This window comes from Aphelocoma coerulescens, chromosome 18 (assembly GCF_041296385.1).
Source record: "Aphelocoma coerulescens isolate FSJ_1873_10779 chromosome 18, UR_Acoe_1.0, whole genome shotgun sequence".
NCBI lineage: Eukaryota > Metazoa > Chordata > Aves > Passeriformes > Corvidae > Aphelocoma > Aphelocoma coerulescens.
The window spans coordinates 816,520-831,194 of NC_091031.1; the positions used below are offsets into that span (position 1 = coordinate 816,520).

At 58.1% G+C, this 14,675-nt stretch overlaps 2 protein-coding genes across 6 annotated transcripts in view; both read left to right on the top strand.

Moving 5' to 3' along the window:
* The window catches only part of RNF213 (ring finger protein 213), a 46,638-nt gene extending 44,953 nt beyond the window's left edge, over positions 1-1,685 (top strand). For all 3 annotated transcript variants that reach the window (XM_069032481.1, XM_069032479.1, XM_069032482.1), the window contains 3 exons: positions 107-196; positions 309-487; positions 1,056-1,685. In XM_069032481.1, the coding sequence (XP_068888582.1) occupies positions 107-196; positions 309-487; positions 1,056-1,209 (423 nt within the window). In that variant the 3' untranslated portion in view covers positions 1,210-1,685. The remainder of the gene's footprint in view (positions 1-106; positions 197-308; positions 488-1,055) is intronic.
* Positions 1,686-1,771: 86 nt separating this feature from the next.
* On the top strand, positions 1,772-10,329 carry ENDOV (endonuclease V). 3 transcript variants are annotated; one of them, XM_069032485.1, is made up of 9 exons: positions 1,772-1,854; positions 2,053-2,224; positions 3,149-3,283; positions 3,676-3,715; positions 3,816-3,928; positions 4,035-4,103; positions 4,669-4,797; positions 8,327-8,412; positions 9,400-10,329. In XM_069032485.1, the coding sequence occupies exons 1-9, from the start codon at positions 1,817-1,819 to the stop codon at positions 9,428-9,430; spliced, it is 813 nt and encodes a 270-aa protein (XP_068888586.1). In that variant the 5' UTR covers positions 1,772-1,816; the 3' UTR covers positions 9,431-10,329. The 3 variants fall into 3 exon arrangements, with proteins under 3 accessions (XP_068888586.1, XP_068888588.1, XP_068888585.1); XM_069032487.1 differs by having other exon boundaries at positions 9,403-10,329; XM_069032484.1 differs by lacking the exon at positions 9,400-10,329 and having other exon boundaries at positions 8,327-8,569.
* Positions 10,330-14,675: the final 4,346 nt, after the last annotated feature.

The window sequence follows — 14,675 nt, forward strand, 5'->3', positions numbered from 1 at the left end:
GGCTGAGGGCCTGGAGGAGCTCCGTGCTGAGCTCTCTCTGGGCAGGGCAGGCTGGGGATGGGCTCCAAGGACATCCCTCACAGCCACGGATGCGCTTCTCTTCCAGGCCCTCAGGCGGTGCCAGCTCAGACACAGCATGGCCCTGTGGCAGCTCCTGGGGGCCCACAAATCAGAGCAGCTGCTGCGCCTCGGCAGGGTATGGAACCCCAGCCCCTCTGTGTGACCTGCTCTGCTCTGCTCTGCTCTGCTCTGCTCTGCCTGCAGCTGCTCAAATGTGTGTTTGGGTTTTTTCTCCCCTCGCTTTTTAGGATCCTTTTGCAGACGTCAGTCCAGACTACAAAGAAGAGCTCACCCCAGAGCTTGCCAAGCTCCTGCACACCTTCCTGGTCCACTCAAGGCTGGAAACCTTCCTGCAGGAGCTCCATGAAATGATCATCCTGAAGCTGAGACGTGTCCAAGCTGTGGAGGAATTGAGACCCAAGTGGAGGTAGGAGTTACACACCCAAACCCACCAGAGTTGTTGTTAACTGAAGCTTCTCTGCCTCTGAGCATGCACACGATGGGAACAGTTCCCTTGGCACGTGCCTGTCCTGGGCGTCATGACCCAACCAGCAGCATTGGGAATATCCACACCCTTTTCTGGCAGGTGCCACTTCCATCTCACACAGGCTCTTTTGGGGACACTGCTGGAACACACCAGGAGCTGCTGTTCATGGGCACAAGCACAAACACTTCTGCAGGCACTTGAATAAAATAATAATAGAAGCACAAACTCATTAAGGTTGGAGAAAACCTCTGTGATCATCAAGCCCAGCCTTCAGGGATAGGCACATTTAGCTCTGCACAGGCACAGCTCAGCCCCAGAGCTCAGCTCTGCCCTGCAGCCTCCCCTTGCTGGGCTCTGTGCATCCAACTGGCTGCTTAACCCTTCTCACTGCACATACACCTGCTAAATTTTGTATATTGAGTATTTTGGGTGGTGCAATGTACTGATATTGTGGCACTTGTGGTTTGCTGTTCCCCAGATATTAATGCTATTCTGCTCTGTCTTCCAGCCTGAAGGAATCACTCTCGCCTTACCTTTATGCCAAAGAGTCTGAATTAGCTATGGAGCTGGAAGACACATTCCCAGATGAGATTCTTCTCTCTCATGCCACTGCGACCTGGAAAGCAGCTGCTCTCTTCAAGCGGGAGCACAGGGAAAGTTAGGACAGGACACTGCCAGTGCACGTCGCTGCCACAGCACCCACCTCGGGCCTTCTGCAACTTTGGGCATTTGTTTGGGGTTTGTTGGTTGTTCGTTGGGTTTGGGGTTGTTGTTCACATGATGTGAAGAGGAGAGGTGGCCGTGGAGGCGGGTGAAAGAGACCCAGCAGCTCCGTGTGAATCCTGGATCATCACAGCCCCAGAACCACTGGAGGAATATGAAGGACTTTTTTTACAAGCCATCCTGCCCTCGTGCTGGGACAGGGATTTATGTTTCTCAGTCTGCCTTCCTCCTGGCGCTGCGTTGTCAGCACTGGGATGCAGAACCGGCTCCTGCCCAGCACCACGCTGCGGCGGGGCCAGGAAGGAAAAACGGGAGCCCTGACAGCCGGGGCTCCTTCCCTGCCGTAAGCCCGGCACCCCGCCTTGTCCCGGGCCGGGCCCTGCTCTCCCCCTCCCCAATAAATTGGTTCAGTTCAGCTCCGCAGCCGCTCCCGGCTCCTTCCCCCGCCCGCTGCCGGGACTCGCTGCGCCCGGCCCGGAACGGCCGCGCTCGGCCGCGCGTTCCGGGGGACGGCGGCGCTGCGGGACGGGCGGGCCCCGCTCCGCCATGGCCGCGTCCCCCGGGCGGCGCCGCCGCTGGGAACGGTAACGGGGGCAGGGACCGGGCCGCGCGGGGCTGCCCCGGCACCGCGTCCGCACGAGCCACGGAAGAGCCCCCTGGCTGGGGTCTGGGGGCGCCCCGGGAGCGAGCGGGGCGCGGTTCGTGCCGGGCGGGACGGGGGCGCGGGGCTGCGGCTCCCGGGAGGGGACCCCGCTCTCACCGCGGCGCCGGGGGTCTCGCAGGGAGCAGGCCCGGCTGAAGGCCAGCGTGGTGGAGGAGGACACCGAGGAGTGGCAGAAAGATGCCCGTTTTGCCGGGCTGGAGAGAGTGGGAGGTGTGGATTTATCCTACATCAAGGGCGACGACAGCCGTGCCTGCGCCTCCCTGGTCGTGCTCAGCTTCCCGGCTCTCGAGGTACCGCGGGGAGCGCCCCGTGCCGGGGCTGTGTCCGGCCGTGCCGTAACCACGGGCTCTGAGGCAGCGGTAGATGGGAGATTGCAAAGAATTCCTGCCTGTGAGAGTGGGGAGGCCCTGGAACAGGGTGCCCAGAGCAGCTGCGGCTGCCCCATCCCTGAAGTCCAAGGCCGGGTTGGACGGGGCTTGGAGCCACCTGGGCGAGTGGACGGTGTCCCTGCCCGTGGCAGGGGTGGGACTGGCTGTGCTACAAGGTCACTCCCGACCAAACCATTCCGTGATTCTGTTTGTGTTCAGCAACCTTCCATTCGTGTGTTCCCAAGAAAGATAAACAGAAAAAAAAAAATCTATGTAAGGATTTAGGCAGAAGTTTAGGAAGGTGTGATACAAACAGCTCCCAATTGCGGGAGTTTTGTAGGATGGCTGGGAACTCCCAGGGTTCAGAGGCAGCTGTCGTGTCTGTGCAGGGGAGCTGGTGCCCGTGGGCAGAGGGAGGCGTTCGTAGCGCTCCAGTGCAGTCTCGTGTGTGAGTTCTTGGCTGATAATATGGGATGTGACATAGGAAAGCTTTTCCAAACCCGTCATGGATCTCACGGTCATTTTACTTGAACTAATAAAGATTTTTGGTCTCTTTCCCAGCTTTCAAAATGATATAAAAATTATCTTTAACTGTAAAGGCTCTAACGAGCAGAGAAATAAAGTTCGATGCTGTCTGCTGGGATTTTAATGAACTGAATCTCAAGTCCTGCTGTGATCTGCAGGGCAAGGCAGGAATCACTTTTTTGTGCTGCCTCACGGGGCTTTCTTTGACCGGTTCCTGGGTTTAAAAGGGGTAAGCAGAGGGGGCGTGAACCAGAGGAAGAGCCTCTGGAACATCCAGGGATCTCTGGCAGCGTCCCGAGGTCCTGTCTGTGCCTGCCCCAGGTGCTGTACCAGGATTGCCGCATGGTGGCCGTCAGTGCCCCGTACGTGGCCGGGTTCTTGGCCTTCCGAGAGGTCCCTTTCCTGGTGGAAGCTGTCCAGAGACTGCAGCAGGAGGAGCCCCAGCTCCAGCCTCAGGTGTGGTGTCCTTTCCTTGTCCCGAGTTGGGGTGTCCTGGGTGCAGAATCCTGGGAAGGGTGTTCTCCCTCCGGAGCCTGAGCTGGTGGGGCGGGAGGGGCAGGGACAGAGCTGTGTTGGAGCATCCATTCCCTCTGCTCAGGGAGCAGGGATGTGGAGTGGAGAGCAGCCAGGCCTCCCACAGAAGTGGGAGCCCCGTGGTGTGTGCAGGGTGCTGCCAGCCCCACGCTGCTGCTGCTTTAGGGTCAGGCACAGGCAGGAAGAGCCCTACAAGGGACAGGTGAAGAACCAAGAGAGATTTCTCCTTCATCCCAGAGCCAGCAGCATCCCTGGTTGCTCCTTGGAGTGCTCTCAGTGCCCAGGAAATAACATTTCTGCTTTGGCTTTTTCAGGTGCTTCTGGTAGATGGGAATGGCCTGCTCCATCCCAGAGGTAGGCTGTTCCTGGAGAGCCCTGCTCTCCTGGTCTCTGTGCTGCTCCTTGGGATTCCTGTTCCTGGTGTCCTGCAGTTACAGTGGCTGGTTGTTGGCAGGGTTTGGCACAGCCTGTCACCTGGGAGTCCTGACGGACCTGCCGTGCATTGGAGTGGCCAAGAACCTCCTGCAGGTGGATGGCTTGGTCAGGGACGAGCTGCACAGGGAGCAGGTTAGGCCAGGCTGGGATTTAGTTCTGGTTTTGAATATCCCAAGGGAATTTGGACACCACATACAATTATGTGCTAATGACCTGACTCGTGTGTGTTTGTCCCTAGGTCCGCTCCCTGCAGAGGTCAGGAGAGACATTCCCACTGACAGGCACTTCGGGGAAAGTCCTGGGCATGGTAAGCTGTCACTTGGCCACTGGTCACTCTGCACAGCGGGGCTGTCTCAGTGATCCCGTCCGGGAGGGCAGCTGTGAACAGGTGACCAGTGACACTGCTGGCCCCTTCCTGAGAGCTCAGGTGGTTGTAGGGAGTTGGCAGCTCAGGTGTGGGGAACATTCACATCCATGGCTGTGGCACCTGAGGTGCTCCAGCACCCTGGATTGTGAGCCACAGTCTGGGAGAGGTGCCAGTTCCCTGGCAGCTTCCCAGGATCAGTCTGGGAGCGTCTGATTCAGAGCAGGAACAGGCAGCTGTAAGACACTTCCTGTGTGTGCTGTCAGCCTGTGCTGGCACATCTCCCTGCATCCCAGAGCAGCCTGAGGCGTTTGGGGAAGGGCCACAAAGGACAAACAGTCCCTGGAGGAGACACTGGGATGGAGAAGATGTTCAGGAAGGCTGGGAGCTGCAAACACAGAGCCACCACCCCACCTGAGGGGTCTGGCTGGCTCCTAATCCCCCTGCCCCTCTGGGTATGTTCAAGTGAGCCTCTTCAGTGCCTGATCCCTCCTTTCTGACTGCCCAGGTGCTGCGGAGCTGCAACAACAGCTCCAAGCCCCTCTACGTCTCCGTGGGCCACCGGGTGAGCCTGGACACGGCCGTGCGCCTCGTCAGGGCCTGCTGCCGCTTCCGCATCCCGGAGCCCATCCGGCAGGTACGGCCGGGCAGCCGGGGGAGGGCAGGCGGGAGCAGCGGCAGCCGAGCCCTGCGGTGTTCCAGAGCCTCAGTTTGCCCCTCCTGTGCTGCTGACAGCCTCCTGCTGGGCTGTTCCCCCAGCCCACGGGGGTGTTCACTGGTCCTTCCAGGCCCGTTCTCCTGACGCAGTGCCCGGCAGCATTCCCAGACCCAGCCTGCAGACCCAGCCTGACTGATTTCCTGCTGCAGGCAGCTCCTGTGATGGTGGTGTTAATCCCTCGGAGCTGGGAATGCAGTTTTCCCGGGCACTTGGAGCCCAGCACAGCCCGCAGTGCTGCTCCTCTGGGCCTTTCCCGCTGCCGCACTCCGCACGGAGCCGCCAGCCAGCAGGTGACAGCACTGCATCACCGTCACCGAGCTGCAGCTGCCACCGAGGCTCAGCCTTGGCTGATCACAAATCGTAGCAGAACTTGGGGAAAGGCTCCGGAGAAGCTCAAAGCTTTTCTGGCCTGGCAAGTGCTTCCCTTCTCCCCGAGGTCACTCTACTGTTGGTGGCTCCACAGCCCAGAGCCAGAAGTGACCCCAAGGCCTGCCCAGTTGTCCCTGTCCCTTACAGTGCCCTGGGAGAGCCCATTGGCATCGCTGCTGTGGTGGGGTCAGGGGTGTGCCCACCTGAGCAGTGCCCGGGGCAGCGCTGGGTGACCCTGCTGGGTGCAGCTCCAGAGCTGCAGTGTTCTCTGGAACTGAGACTCTACTTAAAAACCACCCCAAAATCTTAGTCCTTGGAGCAAAACGAGCCTTGGCGTGTCCATAGCAGAGCTGGAGTTTCCAATCTCAGCCCCAGCACCTGCCAGACCGGAGGAGGCTGGTGGAGCTCCTTATGTAACCTGCTCCAGCCCTGGACAGATGCCTCTGCAGAGCTCCGAGCCAGCTCTGCAGCTCGGCGTGTTCAAAGGGAAGGGAAAAGCATTCCCTTTGGAATCTAAAAGGTGTCTCGGAGCTTTTCGTCACCCTCATTTCGCTTCCAGACATCTCCAGGATTTGTTCATGTTCAGAGACTCTTCCAGTTCTCTGTGACCTTTTCCTTAGAGTGATGGAATGAATTATTATCACTTTGCTTACAGAGAGATGAAAAATCCAACAGAGGAGTGTGTTTACTCTGGAGGGGTGGCAGGAGATGAGGACACTCAAACCTTTCCATGGGACTTGTCCCTGCCACGCTTCCTCTGTGTGGTGACTGCCACAGCTCTTGGCACAGGCGGAGCTGAAAGCCTCAGCTCTTGGGCACCTAGAGCTGGAGTCAGGAAGCAGGAGGCTGTGGGGAATGCTGCCATGGGTGGCTAACTTGGCCTTTTTGCTGTGGTATGTCTCCAGAAATTGCAGACCTGACAGGTGCAGTGCTTATGGATTTCCCAGTGTCAGGAAAGACCTGTGGATCATCAGGTCCTGGTCTGGAAGTTCTGGCAGCCCTGGAAATAAAATGGACTGTGAGAGCTCAGCTGCCCACAGCTCCTGAGGCTGTGGTTTGTGTGAGGGCAGCACGTGCAGTGCAGCTGCTGTGGGAGCTCAGACCTCCTGCTTTAGGGGATGTGGTGCCTCCTGGGAATGCAGCGCTATCCAGGCAGGGAGCGGGAGCGGTCTGTTTGTGTTCAGCCCACAGTGCGGTTGTGCTGCCAAGGAACTGGCTGAGGTGCAGGTGAGAGAAGTGATCTCTCGGAGGAAGCAGAGGGATGAACTTCCCTTGTCACCTGCAATCAGTATTTACATCCCACTCAGTCCTTGTTCCACGTGCCAGGAGAGCTGTGCTCCCTTGTGAGGTCCTGCACAGGGCTGCTTCTTCTGAGCTCCCAGGCAGGAATTGGCCGGAGCTGCCATCCCAGAAAAAGCAGCACAGCACTCCCCCTGAGTGGCCCTGGAGCAATCCCAAGGCCTGCTGAGAGCACTGCCCGTGCCTCCTCCTGACAGAGGTCAGACCCCTCCCGGTGCTCATTCCCAGGCTCCCGGTGCACAGCAGGGAAGCAGAAGCTGGTGCCACTCTGCAGCTGGCAGGGATTGCACCCTGGGAGCCTGCTCTGCTCTCGCTGGTCGGGTTCCTGGTGGCTGCTCACCAACCTCCTCCTCGCTTGGTGCTTCCTTCAGCTGCCCCTGGCCCTGTGCCCAGCGGGTTTGGGCCGGCTCCGGGAGGGGCTGCTGGGACAGCCTGAGGTTGCTCCAGCCCACCAGGAAGGACAAGCCTGCAGGTCCCTTTCTGTGAAACACTGAACACTTGCCCTCAGGAGAATGAGACAAGGCATCAACCTCTCCTCTGGGACTGGACAGCAGTCACGGGTGGCCAGAGACTCCAGCTCCCTCTGGGTGCACCGCCTCCATGCTTGCTGTGCACAGGGACCACCACAGCCCCTCAGATAACAGGCAAAGCACCAATTCCACAGCCAGCACTCATCCCCTCTGAAAATAGCCCAAATATGTGAGGATTATTGCAGGACAGTGATCCATTTTATTGATAAGCCCATGGTTAATCACCACCTTAAGCTGACTCCAGTGCTGTGTTAGGAGTGAGCCCTGCCTGGGAACTGCCACCTCATCAAGCATTAGTTGATGTTCTCAGAAGAACGTGGTAGGGCTTTTTCTTCCCTAGAAAAATAGTTGGTAGCTGTGCCTCCTGCTCCTTGGTCTCCCCGTGGGGATTATTGAGCAGCCTCCTTCCCTGGTTATAAAATCCGTCACGTAATCGCTTATCCTGAAGAGTGATCAAAGTTATTTGTCAGTTCGGTTATGAAACTGTCCAATTATAGAGGGAAGGGAAAAAAATCTCCCAAACAAACCACCCCTTATGTAACTCTCTCCTTCTCAGCTGGCAGGAGGCTCTGCAGTTGTGGAGCAGGTTCCAGCAGCAGGCACAGCCTCTGCTGGGGGCTCGGGCTGAGGGGCCTGGGGGCTGCCAGGGCTGCAGGAGAGGCTCCTCGGGAGCAGCGTGGGGGGAGAGCAGCAAATGCTTCAAGGACAGTCCCCAGGGATGTGTTAACCCAATTTCCAAGCATCACCAGACACTGTGAAGCTTTTCCAGCTGGGAAGGTCACATCCTGCTTTGTAAGTGGGGAGAGACGCTCTGCCTTTGAGGTGGGCACAGCAGCTGCTCGGAAATGTCACAGCAGTGTGTTTGGGAAAGAAGTTTCTAAAAGAGAAAAAACTTTGAAGGACTGTAAAAATCAACTGCCCGTCCTCAAAGTTGTCCAAGAGCCTGGGATGTGCTTGTGATGGCATCAAGGGTCTGCTGCTGAGTCGTGCAGCACTGGAGGGCTGAGCAAACACCTCAGGGTGGGGGCAGGAACACCCAGTGAATGCCCAGCAACGCTGTCTAACAGTTCCTGGGATGTGGTTGGTGCTCTCCTGGCCTCAGGCTGTCCTGCCTTGCTGTAACACTGGGCCATGCAGTGTTCCTGGTGGGATGTGCTGACAGCAGGGTGGATGGGACACACTGGGATAGCAGAGCAGGCACCAGCCAGGCTGCTCAGCCTGTTCTCACTCATTTTCTTCCTCGGTTCCAGGCTGACATTAGGTCCAGGGAGTACCTTCGGAAGCAGCCCTGTGCTCCGCTGGAGGGGCTGGAGGCTCTCCCTGCCAGCCCAGAGAGGTGGGTGTGTGGGCAAAAGGGGCTCTGCTCGTGGAATGAGCTGCAGTAATGGCATTAAAGGTACAGGCAGGGTAACAAGGTGAGCTGGGTGAGGAGATCAGGACATGTGCTGCCTCCAGAAGGTGATTTCTGCTCCGTGTGGCCACGCTGCCTCACACGTTGCTTCCAACAGCGCCGTGTCCTGAGCTGGGGAAGGGCAGAGGGGATTTGGTCTTTTTTCAGCACTGGTCATAAGCAAAGCCCTAACGCCCACAGGTATGACCTGAGGGTGAACAGAAATACCTGCAAGGAGCTGGTTTTGGCCCCCAGGTCTTGGGGAGGGTCAGAGTCCCCCCACTCTTACATAAGGTGGGCCAGGGGGTGTCAGGTCAGGGTAAATCCATGGCAGGTCCCCTGAGGTGCAGGAGCTCCTCGTGCTGTGGCTCTGCTGCCTCTCCAGTGGGGTTCACAGCAGTGTTGGGCTCCCTCAGCCCCAGGACCAGGCTGGACAGACGGCAGGGAGCCCTGTCCCAGGAGCTGCTCGGGGTGAGCCAGGTGTGTCAGAGCTCTGAGGGACCAGAGCTGGGGATGGCGGCAGTGGGGGAGTGGGGAATTATTAGTGCTGGCTGAGGCAGCTCCTGTGGGTAGATTCCTTAGGACACGTGGATGGTGCTGGATCCTGCTCAGCTCCTTTGTTCTTTGAGTTGTGCACCCAGGGGCAGGACAAGGGGCTCTCTCAGCTGCTGTGGTGGCACTTCTCAGCACGGCCAGGCCCTGGGGCAGCTCTGTGAGTGCCAGGCCAGGTGTCCCCAGTGTTTGCTGGAGCTCACTCTGGCTGGTTTGGAGGGCAGTGCACCAGAACCCCACACTCACTCCAGTTGTCACCTTGTCTCTCACATCCTCTGTACCTGAGCTCCTCAGCCACCAAGTGCCAGTTGTTTGTGCCTGTTGGTTTCTACTTTTTTTTTTAAAAAAAACTGCTTTCTACTTTCTCTTTTTTGTTCCCAGCAGCAAAAAGGAGGCCGAATTGGAGGATTAGTCTGGTGCCAGAAGAAACTGCAGAGCTCCTCTTCGCTGGGTCCTCTCCTGCACCAAGGCTGAGTCCTGCTGGATGCAGGAGCCCAGTGCCACCCTGAGGGACGGCTGTGCCAGGCTGTGTCCCTCAGGACAGCACCAGCCACTGCTCAGGGAGAATCCTTGCAGTGAATTTCTCAGGGTTTGTTTTCAAGTGTTGTTAAAATCTTTTGTATAAGCAAAGGCTCACGTGTGAGTTTGCAGCCCCTCCCTGGAGCCCGTGGGCAGCTGCAGGGGGCGATTCACAAAGGGATGTTGAGGCATTTTCCCCCCCCCAGAGCCGGCCTGTGTCTCCTGCCACACCTCTGTGGCACAGACACCTTCCCACTGTTTCTGGAGCAGCTTCCCCGTCCCTGCAGCCTGGGCTCTCCCGTTCCCTCCCACGTCTCTGGGGAGCAGCAGCCCCGTTCCAGCTCCAGGGGGAACAGCCCTGCTGCCCCGCTCTTCCTGAAGGAAGTATCATCTCAGGGGAGAGGATCCCAGGAGGATGGGGAGGGAGGGAGGTCATTCCTGGCACACAGAGCACTGCGGGTGCCCAGATCCCAGGCCACAGTTTTGACGCAGCCGCAGCAGAGCCCAGAGCCAAGAGCTGCTGTGCCCAAATCATCCTCGACCCTTGGCCAGCCTGCAGGCCCAAAGCTTCTCCCAAGGTGTGGGGTCCTGGCTGAGGCTGGCAGGTGGTTCCTGACTGTTCCCGAAGAGCAGCAGGAGCAGAACGTGCTGTAGGAGATCTTGGTGTGGCTGTGTGGGATCCCAGCCTGAAGAGGAGGAAGGATGCTTTCCTGGGTTGGGCGGGGGTGCTCGGGTCAGGCTCCTGTGGGCTCTTTTAACCTCAATTTTGCATAAATTTGTTGTACAACTTTAGTTCTTTTCTCTGTCTTGGAGCTGCGCTGGGTGGGGGGACAAAACCCAGCCCGTTCTGCCTCTGCTGTGTCGGGGTCTGGGCTGTCCCTCTGGAAACCCGGGTGGGAAAAGGGGGGAAGCCATGGACCCAGCTCCCCTGGGGCCCATGGGCAGCTCTGGAGCTGGTCCTGGGAGTGTCCCATCCTGTCCCGAGGGAGCAGGGTGGGGACAGAGCCACAGCACCGCTGCCAGCAGGGATCAGTTCATTCCTCATTCCAGCCCCACACAAACCAGTGACTTCTCTGAGCATGGGGGCAGGCTCCTAAAGCCTGTCACAAATTCGGGCACAAGTGACAGAGTGGGCAAGGGACAGCTCCTTCCTAGACCGCATGGGCAGAACACCGAGGAAATCCATCTGGGTTTTCTGCTTGCTTTGGCCTGTGCTGGGAGGCCACAGGGTCATCCCTGGCTCATCCCAAACTCTGGGTGACACCGCTCCCAATGCAGGTTCACCCCAGCTGTGCTGAGTGAAGCCCCTTATCTGACTCAGCTGTGCTGGAGGAGGCTCTGTGGGGAGGAGCTCCTCCAGGATGGCCCTGGCAGAAGAGGGCAGCCCTCAGCACGTGGGACTGTGGCTCTTCCTGCTCTGGGTTTAACCTCATGTTTAATCTAACGTCTGTGCTTTGAATCCCTGATCTGTTGGTGATTTTTTTCTGTGCTTCTAGTTGGCATTTGACAATGAGAGATTTGGGGTGGGCTGGTCAGGGGAGGCTCTGCAGCCAAAGCTGTGATTTGGGTGGAAGCTCAAGGAACTGAGCCCAGCTCCTCGACAGGAGCGTGAGGCTGTGGCTGCTCAGGGCGTGGCGCTGGGTGTTCCCTCTTCCCCCTGAGACCAGGGCGTTTTGATCCATGTGGGGTCGGTGTGCTCAGCCTGTGAGGGACCCAGCGCTGGGGACACTGCTGTCCTGGGCTGGCCTGAGCCCCCCCAGCTGCCTCTGCCCGGGGGGGTGAGGAAAAATCAGGTAAAAAAGAAAACCAACGTAAAAAGTCCAAGCACGTGGCTCTGCATCACTGCCCCGGCTTCCCTCGGCGTGAGGCTCTGAACTCCTCTGTTCAGGTTCAGGTAAACTCAGATGACTCTGGATTGAGTCACCTGGGGAGGGTTTGGGAGGAGGATGGTGCTGCAGTGTCCTGGCAGCCCCCTGTGCAGCCCTGCTGGAGCCAGGGGCTCTGTGCTCCTCGGCTTGGGGTTTGCCTGGGCTGCGGGGTGCTCAAAGGAAGGGACTAATCTCTGTGTTTGGTGTCTGCTTGTAGCTCTTTGGACACAATAAGGGATTAACTTGGTCTTTATCTAATTGGTTTATAACCCTGGGAAGGGAAAATCTCTTTGTAATGCTTGAAACCTCTTAACAGAAACTCAGAGAGTGGAGCTTGAGTGTTCTTTGAAATAAACTCATACGTGGCTTGTCTTTCTAAACTCTGTTTGCTGGAAATTGCCTTTCCCGGGTGTTAAATTGTTGGGAATCAGAGGAAAGTACTTACTGCTGACTGGTTGTACATCCTCCTGTTATCACCAGCAGGGTTTTCTCTTCACCGTTTCCATCTGTGACTGGTTGGGAGTCTCTGGAGGTGTCTCAGGCCTTGGTCACCCCCCAGTGCTGCTGGGGAATGAGCTGTGGTGCTGGAGCAGGGATGTGGCTGCCCAGTGATGGCTCCTGGGTGACAAACTGGGGCAGAATTTGTTTGGGGTTGGGTTTCCTGACTCGCAGGTGCTGAATGGTTCTGCTGCACATTCTCTGCATCTGCTCCCTCTGTTTTATTTGGACACCTGGAGATCAGGAAGGAGGATCCCTGCACCTGCCTTGTTCATCTGGGTTCCAGGAGAAGGGAGAGGAGATGCTTTAGGATGCAAGTCTGTGTTTGTTCTGCGAGTTTTGAGGAAGTCTGGATGAGCAGCTCCCTCACAGGTGTCTGAAGCCGGGTGGGATGAGTTCCCGCCTCCGTGTCTGGAGCTTGTGGCAGTGTAGGTGCTGCCTGTGCAGTCTGAGCTCCAGTGACTCAGGGTTTGTATTTCGGGACACTCTGCCGAGGACGGGGGAAGTGTTTGATTGGGATTTCCCCCCTCCCTGACCCCAACTCTCATTCCTCTTCCCTTTGGCTCGGTTGGGTGGGTTTAGGAGGGGCTGTTTCCCTCCTGATTCCCCAAACCAGGTCCAGCTGCAGGTCTGAGCCATGGTCTGGGTGTGGAGCTGGGCCCAGGCAGCTGAGCCCTGCTCCTTTCCCACATTCCCAGAGCATTTGGTGTTTGTGGGGTTGGCTGGGGCAGCTGTGTCCCTTGGCTCTCAGAGCATTCCCCAGCTCTGGTTCTAAATGGGCATTTTTAGTGTTGGCCCCCCCTGTGGCAGCTGGGGCCTCTTGGCTGTGGTGGCTCCCGGGCAGTGCAGGGTGTGCAGAGGGAACTGGGGAACCATGGCTCCCTTGCAGGGTTTCTTTGTTCTTTTTTTCTTGTCCTTTTGTCCTTTTTTAAAATTATTTTTCCCTTCCTTTTGTCCTATAAATAGTTCTCCACCCCAACTGCTCCTCCGTTGTTGGTGTTGGTTGATCCTCCCTGATCCTCTTGCCAGAGCCCCACCACCCCCCCCCCCCCCAGCTTTATTTTAAGGCTCCATTAATTAAAAGCAAATGAGTGGGATTTCTCTTGACAAGCAAATTAATAGCAAATGAGATGATTATGAGCTGTGTCATGAGGGTGATGGAGCAGCTTGTGCAGGGCTCAGCCCAAAGCAAGGTGGTAGATCCGTGGGGCAACAAATCCCTCCTGCTGGGGGCTGGGGCTGTGTCCCCGGAGAGGAAGGTGGAGGGGGGGCAGAGGGTGCAGGAGCTCTTGGACAGGTCAGTAAAGACCCACGTTTTATGGCACCTTCTCCTCTGTACCCAGGGCCAGAGGGGACCGGGCTGGGGGGAGCAGGACAGAGGCACACAAGGAGCTGCTCTGGAGCTCTGTGGGGTCCCACATGAGCTGGTTCCTTCCATGGGGACATGCTGGGAGTGCCTTGTCCCCATCCTGGCAGCCCGCTCAGCTTTAAAAACACCCATCGAGGCTATGAAACCAACCCGTGATGAATTCCTGGGTTAGTTCCCACCTCGGGGGCTCGATGCAGGATGTTTCCTTAGGAACACGCTTTTTCCTGCTTTTCTTGGACTGGCTGCCTGGCACGTTGTGCCTCTGCTTGCAAAGCCCAGCTGGTCACTGCCCGCCGCTGCTGCCCGGCAGCTCCAGCATGGATCCGGGGATTTGTTTGTGGTGTTGTGCCCACGGAGCGCTCGGAGAGCCCCGAGCCGGGCGGCCGCGGTGAGCGCCGCGCTCCCGGCGGGGGAGGCTCTGCCGGCAGCTCCCGGCTCCTGTTTTGGCTGGAGCCGTTCGTCTGGTGAGGGAACAGCTCCTGGCCGCGCCGGGGAGGAGGAGGAGGTGATCAGCCAGGCCAGGGATAGAGGGAAGGGAGGAGAGGTGGTGCCAGGAGCCGGCTGTGCCCCTGAGCCATCACGGGAGGGAGAAATGTCCGGTGTTGTCCCGAGGAGCAGCACTGCCTGCTGATAAAATACCCAGCGGTTCTTGGGAGAGTGTTTAGGGTCTGTGATAAATCTGGCGGCTTTGTAACTTGCTGGAGGGATGGTGGGCAGCACCGTGATTAAAGTGCTCTGATTAACACACAAACCTTGTTTGTAATGAGTGGGATTGGGAGGGTGTGGAAATCCAGCTGGCATGTAATGAGGTTACTCCAACAAATTACTCGGATATCAATTACTCCGCTAGGTAAATGTCACCTGCCTCCTCTTTGTTTGCAGTAAACTGGGATCCAATTAATTTGATGTGGTTCTTGCTCGTGCCTGCACTGCTGCGGCCCCGAGGCAGAGCAGGGCAGCAGCCGGGTTCTGCCCCGCCCGTGGGGCACCATCGGGGCCAGGGACATCCCAGTCCCTTGGAGACAACATCCCGGCGTCTCCTGGCACTCCCTCTGAGCCTGAGGACGAATCCCCCCTGGTCAGGCAGCTCTGTGTGGTCCCCGCGGCCGCCCGGAGCCTCCTCACGCCTCCGGCTGCAGGTGGATTAGTTCCATTTTGCTGGGAACAGGCTCCTTTTCCCCGCCGCGCCGCTGCCGTTCCCCATCCTCCTGCCCGGGATCTGCCAACCTGCGCTGGGCCCGCGCGGCTGCAGCGCCGGCAGCGAGGGAAGGGAGCAGGAGCTGCTCCCGAAATTGCAGATGGAAAAGGGAGCAGAGCTGCAGCAGGAGCGTGTCTGGGACGGTGCCGCTGTTGCAGCCTTTTGAAGGGCCCTGGGTGTCGGGAGTGCGAGGCGGGCGGGGCTG

What these genes read in the sequence shown, in the direction of transcription:
- ENDOV (XM_069032484.1), top strand. Translation starts at nt 1,817, where the DNA reads ATGGCCGCGTCCCCCGGGCGGCGCCGCCGCTGGGAACG. An exon ending in TGGCCTGCTCCATCCCAGAG is followed by an intron (nt 3,716 to 3,815) that starts GTAGGCTGTTCC and finishes GGTTGTTGGCAG; the next exon opens with GGTTTGGCACAGCCTGTCAC. An exon ending in TCCCGGAGCCCATCCGGCAG is followed by an intron (nt 4,798 to 8,326) that starts GTACGGCCGGGC and finishes CCTCGGTTCCAG; the next exon opens with GCTGACATTAGGTCCAGGGA.